Here is a 20,189-nt window from a genome sequence, read left to right on the forward strand (position 1 = left end):
ATTAATATAAGGAAATATTTTAAAATGCAGCTTTAACACATGAAGCATCGGCTTCACTCTACAGAATCGGAGGCTAAGTCCACTTTGTTATACAGTCTACGATAAAACCTGTTAGTCCCTCGTATGAGTCGAGAATCAGGAACACTTGATCCTACATTTCCCACAATGCAACCAATGGCATATGCATGATAAATCCATCTTCCCAACTCCACATTTTACATTTTTATAGCACCTTTATTGCAATTTGACAATCATTCATCCACAGAGACTATTTTAACCTGTTGGCGGCGCTACAGGAAAAGTCATTAGGGCTCATCCTCTGAGGATACTGAATGTCTGAATTTTCACCATGGAGCAACACTAAAAACCAGACGGTGAGGATGTGCACACGTGTACCTGGTTCAGGTTTGTTGAACACCTGGAGGGGGGACCAGAGGAACCCTTCTTCATCTGCTGAACCCTGAATCAAAGCACATTCAGACACAAGTTATTACTTCACAGTAGTTGGAGGTCTCTTGTGAGAGCTGGAGGTCGGTGAGAGGAGGATACCTGCTGATGGACTGAGCCAGCTTCTGTCTCCTGCCGTTGTTGTGATCCTGCAGCCTCAGACGCTGCACGAACGAATGAGCTGCAGCGACAACAAGTAGCGAATTAAAATCATATAATAACGACTGAAAGAGTGACACTTTAAGTACTTTTGACAAAAGATCTGAAAATTCAGTACAGATAAATAATTTTGTTCCAAAGCGGCATCTTCTCTTGTAGACAGAGTTCTGATATTAAATTACCCAGAGCTCCTTTGGGCACAGACAGGAGTTTGATTGGTTCGGCATCGGGAGAAAGCCCCGACGCTTTCTGCAGAGCTCTCAGGATCTCCGTGTTCTGCAGAAGAAAACAGTAAAAAAAGTTACGGCTCATATTGTTGTTCTGATTATCATCACTACCAATGCTTCTTTAATCTTTAATGCTGATGAGCGTGCGTGAAAGGATGGTGACTAACTGATGAGACATTTAAACATTCGTGCACATGAATATGTGACAAGAATGACACTTTCTCTCCACCTTGCCACCCAGCTCGTAGGCGCAGTCCAGCGGCGTCCTCTGCCTCTTGTTCCTGAGGCCGGCCGAGGCTCCGCCCCTCAGCAGCAGCTCCACCAGCGCCTGGTGTCCCCCCCGCACCGCCTCGTGGAGCGCCGTGTTGCCCTGAAGGTTCACCACGTTCACCAGCGCGTCGCTCTGCTCGGAGACACGGCACCGTTTTATTCTCAGCACGTCTTTAAGAAACCGATGCTGTGAGGAAGCTTTTCATCACTGGTTTCAAATGACAAGTACTGGACTGAAGTACAGTACAAGTACCTTTAATATGTACTAGAGTATTTGCATTTTCTGCTGCATTCTACTTCTCCTCCATCAGAGGTACATACTGTACTACAGCTCAGAGGCTGTTTTTCTTTTTAGAGATACGTGGTTCTCACAGGACATCAGATATAAGAGTAAAACATCTGATCCATCAATACGTGAAGGTGTTCACCTGTAACAAGGTGGAGGCTGTCTCCAGGTTCCCACAGAGACAGGCCTGTATCAGAGGCGTGTTGCCATATTGATCCTTCTTGTTCAGTTTGGCGTTGCACTCAAGCAGAAATCTCACCACCTAAAAAACACACACACACACACACACAAATCTGTGTGAGGCGGGTAAACACACAAACCACTCGGCTCTCATGAACGATATTTGTAGCATCTATGTTGACAGAGCTGCTAAGATTAGTACGAACGACTAATTGATTAATCTAGAAACTAATCTATGCTGATAAATAAGCGCCCCCCCTCCTACCTGGACGTGGCTGTTCTGGCTGGCCAGGTGAAGCGGCGTGGCGCTCTGGTTGGTGCGGGCGTTGACGTTGGCTCCGTGGCGGATCAGCAGGCCGGCCAGCGCAGAGCGGCCGTGCAGCGCGGCGACGTGCAGCGGCGTGAAACCGCCAGCGTTGCAGCTGTTGACCCCGAGGGCTCCGGCCTGCAGGACGGACATCTGAGGGACACAAAGAGGACAACGAGTGTAAAAACTCCTCCTCCTGTCCACGCGTCCCGTGCAAAGCCGGCCTCCGATACCTTACCTTCTGAGTGGGGGCGCAGGTCGGACACTGACACAGCGGGTGGCACAGCGGAGCCTCGGGCCGAAGCTCTCCTTCCTCCTCCTCCTCCTCCTCTTGCTCATCCGTCCACTCCAACAGGTAACGCACCTGAAACACACACACATGGATGAAAACAGCTCTCATTGTTGAGTCCACTTCCACAGAAGACGGAGAAACTTTGTCCTCACCATCTCCACGTCGCCGTCTGCAACGGCACGCAGCAGCTTCTCCACCTGTCAATCACACACAGCGTCAGTCACCATGGAAAAGACATCTCAAGGAGCCTCAGTACTACCGTTTATATCCAGCTTCCACTACAGTGAATACTACGGATATCACCACCACCAGACTACCGTCGCTCTGATGGTTTCTCTGTTACCTCTCGGTGTCGGACCCGTTGCTCCTCCGGTTTGACCTCGGAGCCCAGAGAGGAGGTGCTGGAGACGGAGGAGCGACGGCTGCTGCAGTCTGAGGCCTGAGGAGATCGACGGGGAGACTGAGGAGATGGACACAGAGGAAATATAAATAGGTTGTTTCCACTGAGGCTCTAAACCAACAACAGGTGCAAAAAGTACAGTAATGCCGAGGAACAGAGATCTGAATCAAGTGTGTTTTTATAGGAAGCAATGCTGGTCCATTTAGAGTCAAACAGACCATAAAGCAGGGGATGCTTTAGGGCGGGGCTACACAGTGATTGACAGGTCTCTACCAGAGACGTATACGGCGTCTCTACGTCACTCCTCCTCAGTCCAGATATGGTCACTTCCTGTTCACTGGTTGCAAAAATCCAAGATGGCGACGGCCAAATCGCTAAACTCGAGGCTTCATAACATCAGTCAACAAACTCAACAGAGGAGATCAGACTCACATCGACTCCGCCGCGCTGACGGCCGTTCTGACTCGACTGCAACAACACGAGGATCTGCAACAAGACAGAACACACACACACACACACACACACACACACACACACACACACACACACACACACACACACACACACACACACACACACACACACACACACACACACACACACACACACACACACACACACACACACACACACACACACACACACACACACACACTTTTTTAGGCAGGCGGCTGCTGAAAGAAGATGTTTTTAGAATCCACGATCACTTCTACTGATCTGAGGTCAGGTTCTCTGCAGCCCGAGAGGATCAGCCTCAAACTGCTTCAGTTCCTGTAAACAGCAGCAGCTGATGGGATTAGAGAAACTACTGAGCTCTGAAACATGAAAACACGTCAGTTTAGATGAAGTCAACTCTGCTTTGATGTCTTTTGTTTTTTCTCCTTTAATGATCTGTGAGCAGCAGATCACGGTTCACTTCTCAACATGTAGAGACGCAGCAAACGGCTTCAACGAGTGATGGTGAGAAAAGAAAGAGAGAATATGTTTTCCGGCCTTTAGAGCTTCAAGGAATAGTTTAATAATTACAAAGAATAATCTTTTAAATCATAGAGAAGTAAAGATATAGATAGGCCTAGACTACACCGCGATAGAAACAATACTGGAAATTATATTCGAAATACATCGTCAAAATGATGTAAACATGTCTTATATCGTATACAAGTACAGCAACATACTGAAACAAATTCATTTTCTAACAGTTCTCTTCCGAGTTAACACGGTTCCTATCAGGTGTTCATCCGAAGCTCATCATTTCTGTGAACTTTAAAGTCAGACAGCAGCTTCAGGAGACGCCCGAGCTGGAACACGTCGATACATTTAGACAGAGAGAGACGGAACTGTTTGAAAGTTAAGACGAGCCTTCTGTCTCTGAGCTCAGAATGTAGCAGGACAGCATCCTGCAAAGTACAAACGCCTGCCTCTACGTTTCCTTCTCCCCACTGAACAGCTCAATGCATTCATGGGACAAACATCTGGTTCCCCGTGTGTGTGTGTGTGTGTGTGTGTGTGTGTGTGTGTGTGTCGCTGACCTTAGAGTTGAGCGCACAGCGCAGCGGCGAGTCCTTGCTCTTGTTGAGTACGTCGGTGCTCGCTCCGTTCTCCAGCAGCACCTGGATGATTCCCTCGTAGCCCCAGCGGGACGCCATGTGCAGCGCCGCGTCGCCTTTGTCGTTCTGCAGGTCCAGGCGGCACGTTTGAAGGTCGTAGTACACCAGAGCCTTCACACACTGACACACACACACACACACACACACACACACACACACACACACACACACACACACACACACACTGAAGATACAGACATCTGCAGCTAACAGCTTAACATGTCCGTTACACTCTGCATTCACTGATTCATTGTTTGGTCCATTAAGGGACAGTTGGGTTAGTTAGGGACTAATTGATACTACTACTACTACTACTACTAATAATAATAAGACGGGATCTGGACTGAATAACTTGTAACAAAGTGAGTGACTTACGTCCTCGTGTCCGTACATGCAGGCGAGGTGCAGCGGTGTGTTGCCGCTGTTGTCCTGAGCGTCCGTGTTGGCCGTGTAGTGCAGCAGCAGCAGCTACAGGACAAGGAGATTAATAAGGAGATTATTCATCAAGTTTAACGTCAGATATCGGTTTTATATTTATTTATATATATATATATATATATATATATATATATATATATATATATATATATATATATATATATATATATATATATATATATATATATAGTATAGCCTTTGTGTTCTATCATTGTGATCTTAATTCATCTGTAAATATGTGTATTTATGTTTCGGAGACACTACAGGTCAATAGGGTGTGTAGGAGTGTGTGTAGTGTGTGCGTCGGACTGTGTGTAGTGTGTGTAGGACTGTGTGTAGTGTGTGTAGGAGTGTGTGTAGTGTGTAGTGTGTGCGTCGGACTGTGTGTAGGAGTGTGTGTAGTGTGTAGGACTGTGTGTAGTGTGTGTGTGTAGGACTGTGTGTAGTGTGTGTGTAGGACTGTGTGTCGTGTGTGTGTGTGTAGGACTGTGTGTAGTGTGTGTGTGTGTAGGACTGTGTGTAGTGTGTGTGTGTGTCTAGGACTGTGTGTGTTCACCGTGACTCCCTGGTATCCCCTCTGACAGGCCAGGTGCAGCGGTGTGAGGGCGTGGTAGTCTGTGGCGTTGACCGGCGCACCTTTACACACCAGCAGGTCGATCAGCTTGGCCTGACCTGTCACACACACACACACACACACACACACACACAATTAAATAATGTTAAATATCTGTGTGTGTGTGTGTGTGTGTGTGTGTGTTTTACAGCTGCTCACCACAGATCGCAGCGGCGTGCAGCGGAGTGTAACCGCGGTCGTCTCTGGAGAACGGCGTGACGATGGACGGGTCATTCAACCGCCTGCCGACAGGAAGTCAGGTTACTTTACGGTGGTAGTTAACAGGTTAGTTAGAGGTGCGTTCAAGTTCATCAAATGCAGTAAAGATCACATCCTGCTCAGTTTCCTCAGGTAGATGTCAAGTGTTTTGCTGCAGATCTGACTCATGTCCCCTGTGGGCCACCGTAGATGACTGAGCAGTTTACAGCCACGAGAAGTTAAACGTATAAACTGTTCTGAGTTACACTAATTAGATGTTAGTATGTGTGTGTGTGTGTGTGTGTGTGTAGGGGGTTCAAGTAAGAAGTGAAAGAGCAAACAGCTTTTTGTTCCTGATTCTGAGTCTCTGACGCAACAACAGAATAAAAAGAGAGGAAATGAGCTCAAACGGTCTAATTTCCAGTAAAAACATGTGACTCTTACAGCAGTTGCATTAATACATTTTATTTGCAGTTTGTGTGTGTGTGTGTGTGTGTGTGTGTGTGAGTAGGTGTAGGTGTGTGTGTGCGTGTGTATGTGGATGCTGACCCAGACATCTGGAGGTCACAGAGGTCACAGGAGCAGAGGGGATGACACATCCTGACGTCCTCGTTGCTCTCTCCTTCACTCAGCAGACGTTTCACCTCCGCTTCGTTTCCATTGGCAATGTGCTGCAACACACACACACACACGCACACACGCATTTAGAGTCAAACAGACCATACAGCAGGGTCTGCTTTAGGGGCGGGGCTACACGGTGATTGACAGGTCTCGTATACGGCGTCTGTACGTCACTCCTCTGCAGTGTAACTGTAACTGTAACTTCTGTTCATTGGTCTCTGTGCAGAAGTTCCACAGATGTTGTTGTGAGCAGGTTCATGTAGAAACTACGGTTGAAGGAAATGTGCAGCATTACCAGAGAGTCTTGTGTCCTTTTGAGGGCTCATGGAAATCCAAACACAACTATTATATTATATATATATTATATTATATTAAGAGCAGCGGACTTTCAGACAACCAACCAGACCAAACCGCCCCAGAGAGGAGAGGGAGGAGAGCCGAGATAGAAGCTAAGCTAACCCAGCTAGGACCTGAGGCTGCTCCACTACCCAGCATGCTCATTGGCTGTCTGATGGTCGGTCTCAATAAAATAAGATGGATGAAAGCAGCGGGAGGTCGGTGACTGTTGAGCCCACATCTTCACAGAGACCTGGATCCATGGTGGTCCAGGATCAAGCTGGACTCTGGTGCACCAGAGGAGCTGGATGTTTACTGTGAAGACGTCGGCCATGTTATCTGCCCAGAGAGTAGTTTTTGTCGCTGCTGTTTACATTCATTAAGATGCAAATAAAAAGAGATGCAGTCCAGGAGTGTTGTTGTGTTACATGGTGGCTCCCTGTGTTACATAAAGACAATAACTGATCCTTGAATCCTTTAGATTATCTTTGCTTCTGACTTCTTTGGAGCAAACTTCTGGGGATTCATTAAAGGAATTTCAACCTCAACATTCAGCCACATGACTCTTTTATATTTATTTCTGACCGTGTGTTTGTTTGGTAAACCGGTGAGCATGCAGCGCGGCGGTTGGGTTCCCTGAGCTCACCTCAAACAGACAGTGGATGGGCGTGGCAGCGCTCTGAGACAGCAGACTCATCCTCTCTTTGAACAGCGCCTTGTCATTCAGCTCACCCGAGCCCTGAGGGGAACACAGACGAGGACCGTGAACGACTGGAATAAAAACAGAGTCCTGCTGCTGGGTGAATGACTCACGGAGCGCGTGTCCTGCAGCTTCCCCAGGTTGATGTACTCCACCGCAGCCTCGAAGGTGCTCAGACAGTAGCTGAGCTCGTCTTTACTGGAGTGGCTGAAGCAGAAGTTCCTGATGTAGCTCAGGTTGGCCATCCTGAGGACACACGACGACGTAACTCAGTGACTAATAAACCACACAGCTGGAAGACATTTCCTCCAGCTAACGATAAAACAAAAGACCAGATTCGAGTTCTGTGGAGTACAATGACCAACCGGTGGTTAAATGGTAACATTCAACGTGCAGATTAACTGGATTGTCTCGTTTTCTTTGAAGCTTTGGTGAAAGTAAAGCATTTTATTGCTCAGTATTCGTTGTGTCTGTCTGAGTGACATGATGTCTTTAAGCCACTGAGGAGAGACAGAAATATAAATCACTCTCAACTCGTGCTGTTGACCGATTGGATCTTCTATTTCGTTGCCATATATTGCGCCATTAATTCAGCCAACAGGTTTTTCTTTACTGAGCCTAACTTCTCATCTTTCTCTACCGAGTCATCGTGAGTAACGTTAGGCTGAGCGACTTTTTACTTCTTCTTCTGACGTCTGTTCACGAACAACGTAACATCTTGTTCATGAATACAGAGCAGCCCGAAGTCAAAGCCTCACAGGACGCACATATTAAATGCATTTGATTAATTTGGGTAAGCAAGCATCATATTGATGAAACTCTATACGACTTTTTCCACACTCACCAGTTGGGGATTTCCGTCTTCACCAGCAGGTAGAGGATGACGGAGAGCAGGTCGTCTGCAGACACAGCCTCTATACTCACTGCAGAGACACACACGGTCAGGCTTTTAAGTAATTAGGATACAGGGGGAATTATTAGCAGGAGAACAATTTGAAAATAAAACCTTAAATAAAGACTGATACTCTACCAAGTCTCACAGAATGGCCTAAAAGAAGCTTTCACTCGGTGGAAAGTTCCACAACGTCACCGCACAGTGCAAGTTATAGCAAAGCAGGACGGTTTGCACACAAACACAACCACACGAGGTCCTGACACACACGCTCCGTTGGTCCAAATCAAATGACTAAATTGGTGACCAACAGGCTTAGATTTCCAAAGCAAACAGGACAAACCCATTAGAGGGCGTCAGAGGGAGGGATTGTCCCGACAGCTGATCTGATTACAGACAGTTAGAGGAACGCTCGGAGACCACGGAGAGTTCAGGCCGCTGGACTGGACCAGCGTTGACTCGAGACTTTATCTACGCACCGTGTCGTGGTGCTCCTGATGTCTGATAAACATGATCAGCAATAAGAGGAAACAAACTTTTGTTTCCTCGTGGTAACGGATCGATTATCTCCAGATAACAGAAATAATTAAACTTGTGATTTGAAATGTAAGCTTCCGTATAAAACTACAAATTTAACACTTTTTTTTTCTTTAAAATGACCGCAGAGTTCATAATTTCCCTCTTTTTTACTTACTGTTATCAACATATGAATGTGAATCATATTGTGATAATCTGATAAGAGTTAAAACACAGAGACACACACACACACACACACACACACACACAGCGTACCGGTGCCTCGGGGGGTCTGGGTGGCGGTCAGGGCGACTCTGCGGAGGCAGAGCAGCTTGAGGAGGGGGGAGGTCTGCTGGTTGAGCTGACTCAGCTCTCTCTTCGCCCGAGACAAGTTCATACTGCAGGAACACGACGACAGCAGCAAAAAAATACAAAAACACATTTAAAGTGTGAGGCGAGACACTACAGGGAAAAAACGTAGTTTTTCATGTACAGGTCAACATAAACATTTTGCCCCTAAAGCATCCCCTGCTTTATGGTCTGTTTGACTCTAAATGGACCATAATATACTAAATGAACATCATGCTGTATTGAAGAAGACTTGAAACTAGAGATTGAGACCATAAACTCATGTTTACAATGTTTACTGAGGTAATAAATCAAGAGAGAAGTAGAGTCATTTTCTCATAGACTTCTATACAACCAGAGGAGTCGCCCCCTGGTGGACACTAGAGAGAATGCAGCTTTAAGACTCTCAGCCGAACGTTAAACATAAAAACACAGCTGAGCTGACCTGAACTCAGGCTTCACTCCCAGCTCGCTCTGCTGCAGCTCCTGCAGACTCCTGGCGGTTTTGTTGAAGGCAGCGTCCTGTTGACGTGACGGACACATTTCATCAGCACTCATCAAGTCCATCAACAGTCCGGTCTCACTGCATCTCTGACTCATTAACGGGACGTAGTAGTAGTAAGCGTTTAAGAGACATTTACAAGTGATAAATCATTGTCTTTTGATTTTAGAGACAGAATTTAGCTATTGAGGCTTTCGGGGGGTCTGAAGAGTCAATCATTAGTCTAGTCGATACATTGATTTTTTGTTTATTTGAAAAATGCTATATATATATATATATATATATATATATATATATATATATATATATATATATATATATATATATATATATATATATATATATATATATATATATATATATATATATATATATATATATATATATATATATATATATATATATATATATATATATATGTGTGTATGTATGTATGTATATATACATACATACAAAGTACAGCGATCACTTTACCTTCGTTGAGAAACAAATATTAATTTCTTCTTTTTTAGTGTGTACACTAAAAAAGAAGAAATTAATATTTGTTTCTCAACGAAGGTAAAGTGATCGCTGTACTTTTTAAGCCATTTTGAAAAGTTGTGATCATATTTTCGATGATTATCGGGATAATATTGTGAATGGAAATGATTTTTTCCAGGATAATTGTGACATTAAACTTTAATATAATCCTCTATCAGCAGAAAGTGGAACTGAAAGGGCATCAAGAGAAACCACAACACTGTTTCCAGACACTAAAGTTGCTTAAGAGTTTAAAAAATAAAGAAGAAGTATTTTTTCAAAAGATTGGAGCACCACAAATAAAACTAAATATTTCCATCACAGTTCAGACATACCTGGCTGGCTTCAAGCGTTCCCACAAAGTTAAACATTAAATCATGGATACCATGATGAACGTACATCTGGAAAGAGAAGAAAGACTTTGTAAGTGAACAGCTGTGGGTCGGTTTTAACACAACAGTGAGTCAGAAACCGAAACGTAGTGATGAGGATGTGGTCTCAATGAAGCCGTGTTTGAACATCGTCTACTTTACTTTATACTCGTTTAAAATACGTGAAATCAAAAGCTGAGTTGAGCTCAAGTTTCTGCTCCGGAAACAAACTTTAACTTTAGCTTTAATCCACGAACGCGTGCGAGCGTCTTCACTGAAACTAGAGAAGTTGGTGGTGATGTTACCTCCACCGCCTGTTTGAGGAGAGTCATCTGAAGCTCCTGCTTCGCCAGAAGTTTCTGTCGGAGGAATACAAACACATTTATCAGAGCAGAAATCAGGATCAGGATGTGATGCAGAAAGGGAAGGACACGTATCTCCGTCATGAAGCTCCTTTGAGCCTCTTTCACACAACGTTCCCAGTGAATTACTGAGGTAACCGGCTCAGGCACAGCTTGTGTTTTTCACTTTCCACACATTCAGAAACTTTTCCGTCTGTCGCCTTTGGAGGAAGACACAGTCCAGCAGAGGGCGCCAACACGTCACTTATGGAAGCCGACCGCCATAAAAACCCAACAGAAGAAGAAGAAAAATGGGGCGGGTCCGGGGCTGCGGTCGAAAAGTGAAAAAATGACCTCCTAACGTCGGCTCCTAACGTCGGCTCCTAACGTCGGTTCCTAACCACTTTCCCTTGACCTCCAAGGAAAGATGTGGAGGAGAGTTCATGAGGAGTCAGGAAACGACAACCGAGGAGCTCAGAGGATCCGACTACACTTTCACTAAACTACGTCATTGTGATGCGACAGAGGATGTCACTGACTGCCAATGAAACTACAACGAAGAAGGACTACAAACAGAAAGAGCACCTGAAACATGTCACCATGAAATATATTACTTGTTAGCATGCAGGCTTTGTAAAGAGCTCCTTCTGTGAAGGAGAGAAACCGGAGCTGCTGTCACGCTGAACATCCAACATGCTTCACTAGAAACAATTCACTTGTTTAACATCAATGTAACGGTTCAATGTCTATTATTGAGAACCAGAATTAGTTCATTGACAGTTTGTTATATTTACTGTTTTTTTAAATACATATAAAACTAAAATATATGGTCGTCACTGTCTGTTCATATCCATCAACATGAATATGAGTAGAATTGTTAAACTTGTGTAAGGTAAGCATATCCTTTGTTGTCATGGACGGTTGAATGGACGGAATGATCTCCGTTCCTTTGGTGAAGGATGGTCCCGTGTCTCCTATGCTAAAGGAGCTAGGAAAGGAAGCATTGAAGGACCTTTCCTTATCATTTAGAGAATTTCGACCGCAGCCTGGATGAGCATTTAAGCAGCGGAAGACGTCTTTTTTTTTAATGTTCAGCAACGTGACGGGTGAGGAGCTGTTTTTGAAGTCACCAATGTTCTTGTAATGTATTTATACGACATTCAGAGCAAGAATACAGCAGCGAATAACTACTTGCTATGTAAAGACGTAGTGGAGTGATGTCGCTTCTGTCGCCATACACCGACCGACGGCGTCATCGTGGACCTGTAGCGGTCGAGCGACCGTTTAATAACGTCCGTTTATTGGTCCAGGCTGCTAACGGGGACAGACAGTGGAGCTAAAGGACAGATCCACAGTGTTTCTAAGCGGGTCGGTCGAGCTTCTGCTTGCTGTAATCATTCCTCCTGCTCACACAGCAAACAGTTGTGCTAATTAATGCTCTGAATATAGAGTTCAGCACCTTTAATGTCTCCCTTCATGCGATACTTTAACCAGAGATTAAACGCCACCTGACACAATATGCCCGGCTGGTCCTGACATTTACAGAAGTTGACAAGCGTCACCTGAACGCTTCATTCAGGACGTTCTGGTTCACGCTGGCTTAACAGCTGATATTTAAGTTTCTTCTTGACCTCTTTTCAACCGACGTGGACAGAAAGTCCTGAACGCGCTGAGGACGATCACGTGATGCTATCGAAAGCTACGGAGCAGCGACCGAGTGGAGCTCGTGGGAGGATTGTTTTTGTTGAAATAAATGGGAACCGGTACAAGAGGACAAGAAGAGTCCTCGCTGAACTTACATGTCACATTCAGAACAGAGTTTCCCCGAGAATCACTTCCCTATAACCTCCATCAGTCAGAGCGGCGGGTCAGGTCGTACTCACCAGATGAGAGTCTCTCAGCAGACACTGAAGACATTTAGTGTAAAGACCGTTCACTGAGTCCTGAGAGGAGACAGGACGGCAGTCAGGAACATTTATAACTCATTAAAGGGTTTTAATTACTGTTAAAACAAATGTATCATGATGCAGCGTCTGTGTGTACGACCACAAAAGCTGTATTTGATAAAAAAAAACATCAAATTATAAATAAATAAATATATTAGATGGAATAAAAAGATGAAGGAATGAAGCAGAAGGGACAAACACAGGAAGAGGAAGAGGTGAGGAAAGGAAAGGAAGTGGCAGAAGGAAAGAGGACAGGAGAAGAAAAAGGTGACGAAGAGGAAGGACAGTGTTTTGTTCCTACTATGTGGTGTCGGAGTCCCTTCCTCTCCTGCTCCCTGAAGGCCTGACAGAAGCCCTGGATGAATTTGTCCAGTTTCTGTCCGTGGCGTCCCAGAAACTCCCGGACGTCCTCCAGGCTCTTCAGGCAGTAAGGGGCCGGCGGGCCGAGCTCGGCCGGGCTCGGGTCCACCTCCACGGGCCGCGAGATGCACAGGATGCTGTAGCTCTGCTCCCGGTCGTTGTAGAAGGTTTCCTCAAACAGGATGGGGACCGACGAGGGAGCCGGGAAGCCGGACCCCAGCAGGACCCGCCTGTCCTGGATCCGGACCTCCTGAAACACGCAGCAAAGAAAAACAACACCTCTGGTAAGCAGGTACGCGGTGGTTATTACCAAGTCAGGGTTATTAATTCTATGTTTTCTAAGGATGATCAGATGTTAAAAGATCCAAACCAACAGCGTGTTAGTCCGTCTCTCTGAACCAGGGGTTCTTATACAGAGAAGAGAGGAGCCAGCTCCACATCTTTAAGAGCCCTCATAGTCACATCTTTAACACCACAAACATAGAAATGATGATGAACTATGATGAAGCTTCATAATAATAAATAAGCTTCTTAGTATTTAGTTATTCTAGCTGTTTGCTTCTATAGATTCGATTTCTGATACACCGCGATAGCTTTTTCTTTTGTTAATGTTTGTTTAGTTTAATGATGTTGTTGTTTAGTATATATGGTTGTTTAGTTTGTTTGTTTATGAATTGGCTAACACTGAGGACACGTGGTTACATGTATGAGTCAGCTGGATGTCATGGGACGTGCTCATAATCAGGAAAAATATTGAATATCGACAGCCCGTCAGCTTATGCTTCTTAAAGCTTTTGGAGAAGCCAATTGCTTCAAAAGCATTTTGTTATAGAAAAGTCACATGATTCTGGAGCAGAAAACAAGAGTATGATTATTTGAATTCAGACTTTAAAAATAGTTTTCAACCTAATAGAAACTGGACTTTTGAGCGTAAAACTCCACTCGATGACAGGATGTAGAAACCAGGAGACAACCTCTGGTTCTTTAAAGTTCTCCAAAGCTTCATGTGTTAAAGCTGCATTCTCTCCACTGTCCACCAGGGGGCGACTCCTCTGGTTGTATAGAAGTCTATGAGAAAATGACTCTACTTCTCTCTTGATTTATTACCTCAGTAAACATTGTAAACATGAGTTTATGGTCTCAATCTCTAGTTTCAAGTCTTCTTCAATACAGCATGATGTTCATTTAGTACATTATGGTCCATTTAGAGTCAAACAGACCATAAAGCAGGGGATGCTTTAGGGCGGGGCTACACAGTGATTGACAGGTCTCTACCTGAGACGTATACGGCGTCTCTACGTCACTCCTCCTCAGTCCAGATATGGCCACTTCCTGTTCACTGGTTGCATAAAAAAACAACATGGCGACGGCCGTAATCCAAGATGGCGGGGTCACGATGACTACGTCCACCGCTTGTATACAGTCTATGGTAGAAACCTTTTCTTTACGAGACTCTAACAGCAGGTTTCATCACACGTTAAGTACATAAAGTACAGACGTTTGTCCGTTTTTGTCGTCCTGTCAGACGACTAATTTATTCGTTTTTCTTTAAGTTTGAAGTGCCTCTGATGGAGCTGATGTGTATGACGTGAAGCGGGACAAACCTTTCCGTCCACAGTCTGGTATCCGTCCTCCGCCGGCTGCAGGACATAGCTGTCGAACTGAGAGTCTGAGTAGCTGCTGTCGGTCAAACTTCCACAACAAGGCACCAGAACCTACAGACAGAAAACACTTCACTGACCGCTCGACACAGATTTAAACAAGACCTCTGTGAACCAAATACAATCTTCCTGATTTGTTGCAGCACAGTTCACGACTTTTAGTTCACTCCGAGCTGCCGAGCAGCAAATTCTTTCTTTTGGCTGGAAGTTTTGGGATTTAGTCCAGACGAGGAACGAGGAGATGATCAGATATAGAAGCTGCAGAGGAAACTGACTGGACCTGAAGCTAGCAGGCAGAAAGGAGGAGAAACACTAAATAATTAAGTGTTTTTGAAATGTCCAAAGAATTAATGTAATTCACTGAAGTGTTTTCTAAATAAACGGAAAGAGTCTGTCTGTCGATTTTCATGACAACTTCATGTTCAATCGACTTCAAACTCACTCAAGGACTCAAGGAAGTGTAGCGCCGAGTGTGAGTGCTTGAGATCTACGGGACATATTTATTAGTATTGAGAGGGGACCCTATTAACTGTTACACCACAGAACGGCATGCTGGGTACAGCTCGCTCTCTGTCGCTCGCTACAATACTAACTGTTACAACGCAGAACGGCATGCTGGGTACAGGCTGATATACGACCACAGTTTCACATAATTGAAACAAAAATGTAGTTTTTTGGGGGGTGGTTTGAGTTCATACACTTGAAACTGGAAAACAATGGACATTCTATTTGGAGGGGGTCATTTAAGGATCTAGGAACATGATCACATGATTAGACCACCGTCCTGCATCAGTGGGTGTTCAGGGTCAGCTGTCTGCTTCTGCAATATCACAAGTTTTAAATCCAGTTAAGATGCATTTTCCTGTGTTCAGCTGACGTTTTGACGATCAGAGTTTCCAGATGAGTCCCGATACGTCGGAGCTGCAGTCAAGACATCCGATCCTCATCTGCTGAGGTTTCAGGCGTCCTGACGAGCTAAAAACACGTTTCAGGTCATCTGATTTCTGCAGGATCTTCATAGCGGTTGTTGATTTTATATTTTTCACACTTGCTCGTTGGGCTTCTAAAGTTTCCTCTGACTGAGAAAACTCATTTATCAAATCACACGAAGAACTCCTGACAGACTTAAATAAATGTTAATCTGATTCTGTCACCAACCCCGATTAAATACATACATACATACATACATATAATTAGAATATCATCAAAAAGTTGATTTATTTCACTAATTCCATTCAAAAAGTGAAACTTGTCTATTATATTCATTCATTACACACAGACTGATATATTGCAAATGTTTATTTCTTTTAATTTTGATGATTATAACTGACAACTAAGGAAAATCCCAAATTCAGTATCTCAGAAAATTAGAATATTGTGAAAAGGTTCAATATTGAAGACACCTGGTGCCACACTCTTATCAGCTAATTAACTCTAAACACCTGCAAAGGCCTTTAAATGGTCTCTCAGTCTAGTTCTGTAGGCTACACAATCATGGGGAAGACCAATGTCCAAAAGACGACCATTGACACCTTGCACAAGGAGGGCAAGACACAAAAGGTCATTGCAAAAGAGGCTGGCTGTTCACAGAGCTCTGTGTCCAAGCACATTAATAGAGAGGCGAAGGGAAGGAAAAGATGTGGTAGAAAAAAGTGTACAAGCAATAGGGATAACCGCACCCTGGAGAGGATTGTGAAACAAAACCGATTCAAAAATGTGGGGGAGATTCAGAAAGAGTGGACTGCAGCTGGAGTCAGTGCTTCAAGAACCACTACGCACAGACGTATGCAAGACATGGGTTTCAGCTGTCGCATTCCTTGTGTCAAGCCACTCTTGAACAACAGACAGCGTCAGAAGCGTCTCGCCTGGGCTAAAGACAAAAAGGACTGGACTGCTGCTGAGTGGTCCAAAGTTATGTTCTCTGATGAAAGTACATTTTGCATTTCCTTTGGAAATCAGGGTCCCAGAGTCTGGAGGAAGAGAGGAGAGACACGCAATCCACGTTGCTTGAGGTCCAGTGTAAAGTTCCCACAGTCAGTGATGGTTTGGGGTGCCATGTCATCTGCTGGTGTTGGTCCACTGTGTTTTCTGAGGTCCAAGGTCAACGCAGCCGTATACCAGGAAGTTTTAGAGCACTTCATGCTTCCTGCTGCTGACCAACTTTATGGAGATGCAGATTTCATTTTCCAACAGGACTTGGCACCTGCACACAGTGCCAAAGCAACCAGTACCTGGTTTAAGGACCATGGTATCCCTGTTCTTAATTGGCCAGCAAACTCGCCTGACCTTAACCCCATAGAACATCTATGGGGTATTGTGAAGAGGATGATGCGAAATGCCAGACCCAACAATGCAGAAGAGCTGAAGGCCACTATCAGAGCAACCTGGGCTCTCATAACACCTGAGCAGTGCCAAAGACTGATCGACTCCATGCCACGCCGCATTGCTGCAGTAATTCAGGCAAAAGGAGCCCCAACTAAGTATTGAGTGCTGTACATGCTCATACTTTTCATGTTCATACTTTTCAGTTGGCCAAGATTTCTAAAAATCCTTTCTTTGTATTGGTCTTAAGTAATATTCTAATTTTCTGAGATACTGAATTTGGGATTTTCCTTAGTTGTCAGTTATAATCATCAAAATTAAAAGAAATAAACATTTGAAATATATCAGTCTGTGTGTAATGAATGAATATAATAGACAAGTTTCACTTTTTGAATGGAATTAGTGAAATAAATCAACTTTTTGATGATATTCTAATTATGTGACCAGCACCTGTATATATATATACAGTATATATATTTATATATACGCTGATAAATGCCCTGAGAGGGAGAGTGTTGCTGAGAGAGGAGGAACCAGCTGAGAGTACTGAAACCACAAAATAACAAAAGACAGGAAGTGGTCCGAAAGCTTAAATATGTACTTTCACTTTGTCTCACTTTGACACTGGTTAGGGGTCTGATCCAGGCTGGAACTGATCGTCTCTGGTTTAACTGGGAAAGTCTACATGTTGATGTACAACATGTAGAAAACCAACCTCGGTTCCATTGTAAGCCATGCAAGCGGCAGATTTAGCCTTGAATGGGAGAGGTGGAGGTGATGGGTGAAATCAGCCGCTGTTTGATATTTGAGGTCTATTCACACCTGCGATGTCTCAGGTTCTGTTGTTCTGTTGTTCTGTCTCTCTGCAGCGTTCCCTCTTTCATTTCAGCTCGTTTAAATCACTGCTGGTGAAGCTTTCGGCTCATCTTTGTGGCCGTTTTTCTGTTGCTCGGAGGCCCCCCCACTCAAGTCCCAGAGACCCCGACTGCTGCTGGAAACCCCACCCAACCAGGAAATGTGTCACCCCAAACCCACGTTCATTAAAGTTCATAGTAGACAGAAACAACACAAAAAGAAGACAACCGCTGACATCAGATAGCGAGCGGGTTTCCTCTATTCTGGGAAGCCAGGTCTAATAAAAATGAAGTCTGGATGGACGATACAATTGTAAAACACAGAAAAAGAGATTAAAACAGATTTCCCTCCACCACTTTGTAAACTCTTCTCAGGAATGCTCCTCCAGCAGAGAAAGCACCCCCTGTCCTTCTGTTGTCCCGACTCCTTGAGACAAACAAACACAAGAGGTAAGCAGAGCGACTCACGATGCCGTGGAGCTCCGCCACTCGGCTGCAGAGGTCCGGTCTCTGCTTCTCCAGCGCCAAGTAGAAATGGTTCTTCAGGATGTTCTCATCATAAACAGCCATAAGGAGCCGCAGGTCTGGATCCTGGAGAGGAGGAAGGTTCTGATCAACGCGATCAAACGAAGCTTCAAAGAGGAACTGCTGAGACGTTTAACCCTCTGAACAACCAAAACCCTCGATGGAAAAGCATGTTTTCTTTAAACAATCGCCAAAACTACTCCGTTTATCAGCAGAAGCTGGAAAAACTGTCATAATCGTCAGATGTTTATCTTTCTGACGATGAATGATTTGACATGATTTGTGACGAACGCTTCCGTCAGAAAAAAAAACTAAACTTCAAATTCAGATATTTCATCAAAAACATTATATAATATAAATCTCTCCTCTAATAAAGAGTTCACTTTAACCTGAGTGTGTAAAACATTAAAGTGTGAAACTATGAAGTCATGATTGATTCATCTGAGACCAACAGTCATGTGACTACAAGGAGGAGACACTCTGACTGAACTACAGGAAGTGAACACAGAGAGGAGAGGAGAGGAGAGAGGAGAGGAAAGGGGAGGGGAGAGGAGAGAGGAGAGGAGGAGGGGAGAGGAAGAGAGGAGAGGAGGAGGAGGGGAGAGGAGAGGAGAGAGGAGAGAGAGGAGAGAGGAGGAGAGAGGAGAGGAGGAGAGGAGAGAGGAGGAGAGAGGAGGAGAGGAGGGGAGAGGAGGGGAGAGAGGAGGAGAGGAGGAGAGAGGAGAGGAGAGAGGAGGAGAGAGGAGAGGAGGAGAGGAGGAGAGGAGGGGAGAGGAGGGGAGAGAGGAGAGGAAAGGGGAGGGGAGAGGAGGAGGGGAGAGGAAGAGAGGAGAGGAGGAGGAGGGGAGAGGAGAGGAGAGAGGAGAGAGAGGAGAGAGGAGGAGAGAGGAGAGGAGGAGAGGAGAGAGGAGGAGAGAGGAGAGGAGAGGAGAGGAGGAGAGAGGAGGAGAGGAGGGGAGAGGAGAGGAGAGAGGAGGGGAGAGAGGAGGGGAGAGAGGAGGGGAGAGAGGAGGAGAGGAGGGGAGAGGAGGGGAGAGAGGAGGAGAGGAGGAGAGAGGAGAGGAGAGAGGAGGAGAGAGGAGAGGAGGAGAGGAGGAGAGGAGGGGAGAGGAGGGGAGAGAGGAGAGGAGAGGAGGAGAGAGGAGGAGAGGAGGGGAGAGGAGAGGAGAGAGGAGGGGAGAGAGGAGGGGAGAGAGGAGGAGAGGAGGGGAGAGGAGGGGAGAGAGGAGGAGAGGAGGAGAGGAGAGGAGGAGAGGAGAGAGGAGGGGAGAGAGGAGGAGAGGAGGGGAGAGGAGAGAGGAGGGGAGAGAGGAGAGAGGAGGAGAGAGGAGAGGAGGAGAGAGAGGAGGAGAGAGGAGGAGAGAGGAGGAGGAGAGGAGGAGAGGAGGAGAGAGGAGAGGAGGGGAGAGGAGAGAGGAGAGGAGAGGAGGAGAGAGGAGGAGAGAGGAGAGGAGGAGAGAGGAGGGGAGAGAGGAGGAGAGAGGAGAGGAGAGGAGGAGAGGAGAGAGGAGAGAGGAGAGAGGAGAGGAGAGAGGAGGGGAGAGAGGAGAGGAGGAGAGGAGGAGAGGAGGAGAGAGGAGAGGAGAGGAGGAGAGGAGAGAGGAGGAGAGAGGAGGAGAGAGGAGAGGAGAGGAGGAGAGAGGAGAGAGGAGGGGAGAGAGGAGAGGAGGAGAGGAGGAGAGGAGAGGAGGAGAGAGGAGAGGAGGAGAGAGGAGAGGAGGGGAGAGGAGGGGAGAGGAGAGAGGAGAGGAGAGGAGGAGAGAGGAGAGGAGAGAGGAGAGGAGAGGAGGAGAGGAGGGGAGAGGAGAGGAGAGAGGAGAGGAGAGAGGAGAGGAGAGGAGGAGAGGAGAGGAGAGGAGGGGAGAGGAGAGGAGAGAGGAGAGGAGAGGAGGAGAGAGGAGAGGAGAGAGGAGAGGAGAGGAGAGGAGGAGAGGAGAGGGGAGAGGAGAGG

The 20,189-nt window shown here is 45.7% G+C and overlaps 1 protein-coding gene across 3 annotated transcripts in view; it reads right to left on the reverse strand.

Annotated features, from left to right (window-relative positions):
- The window catches only part of ankrd27 (ankyrin repeat domain 27 (VPS9 domain)), a 28,391-nt gene that overhangs the window by 3,538 nt on the left and 4,664 nt on the right, over positions 1 to 20,189 (reverse strand). For 2 of the 3 annotated variants that reach the window (XM_076089708.1, XM_076089709.1), the window contains exons 2-27: positions 18,182 to 18,304; positions 14,481 to 14,591; positions 12,818 to 13,126; positions 12,454 to 12,513; positions 10,535 to 10,588; positions 10,194 to 10,259; positions 9,283 to 9,359; positions 8,766 to 8,887; positions 7,926 to 8,004; positions 7,195 to 7,327; positions 7,028 to 7,120; positions 5,974 to 6,095; positions 5,386 to 5,468; positions 5,170 to 5,285; positions 4,551 to 4,643; positions 4,098 to 4,295; positions 3,001 to 3,054; positions 2,512 to 2,628; positions 2,321 to 2,365; positions 2,115 to 2,240; positions 1,835 to 2,029; positions 1,532 to 1,651; positions 1,063 to 1,236; positions 789 to 882; positions 550 to 628; positions 397 to 460 (exon numbers count right to left, since the gene is read on the reverse strand). In XM_076089708.1, coding sequence (XP_075945823.1) covers positions 397 to 460; positions 550 to 628; positions 789 to 882; positions 1,063 to 1,236; positions 1,532 to 1,651; positions 1,835 to 2,029; positions 2,115 to 2,240; positions 2,321 to 2,365; positions 2,512 to 2,628; positions 3,001 to 3,054; positions 4,098 to 4,295; positions 4,551 to 4,643; positions 5,170 to 5,285; positions 5,386 to 5,468; positions 5,974 to 6,095; positions 7,028 to 7,120; positions 7,195 to 7,327; positions 7,926 to 8,004; positions 8,766 to 8,887; positions 9,283 to 9,359; positions 10,194 to 10,259; positions 10,535 to 10,588; positions 12,454 to 12,513; positions 12,818 to 13,126; positions 14,481 to 14,591; positions 18,182 to 18,283 — 2,886 coding nt within the window. In that variant the 5' untranslated portion in view covers positions 18,284 to 18,304. Of the gene's footprint in view, positions 1 to 396; positions 461 to 549; positions 629 to 788; positions 883 to 1,062; positions 1,237 to 1,531; positions 1,652 to 1,834; positions 2,030 to 2,114; positions 2,241 to 2,320; positions 2,366 to 2,511; positions 2,629 to 3,000; positions 3,055 to 4,097; positions 4,296 to 4,550; positions 4,644 to 5,169; positions 5,286 to 5,385; positions 5,469 to 5,973; positions 6,096 to 7,027; positions 7,121 to 7,194; positions 7,328 to 7,925; positions 8,005 to 8,765; positions 8,888 to 9,282; positions 9,360 to 10,193; positions 10,260 to 10,534; positions 10,589 to 12,453; positions 12,514 to 12,817; positions 13,127 to 14,151; positions 14,432 to 14,480; positions 14,592 to 18,181; positions 18,305 to 20,189 lie in introns of those variants that run through there. The other variant, XM_076089710.1, reaches the window with a different exon arrangement.

This window comes from Anarhichas minor, unplaced genomic scaffold (assembly GCF_050575085.1).
Source record: "Anarhichas minor isolate MPS153535 unplaced genomic scaffold, ASM5057508v1 ptg000011l, whole genome shotgun sequence".
Taxonomy (NCBI): domain Eukaryota; kingdom Metazoa; phylum Chordata; class Actinopteri; order Perciformes; family Anarhichadidae; genus Anarhichas; species Anarhichas minor.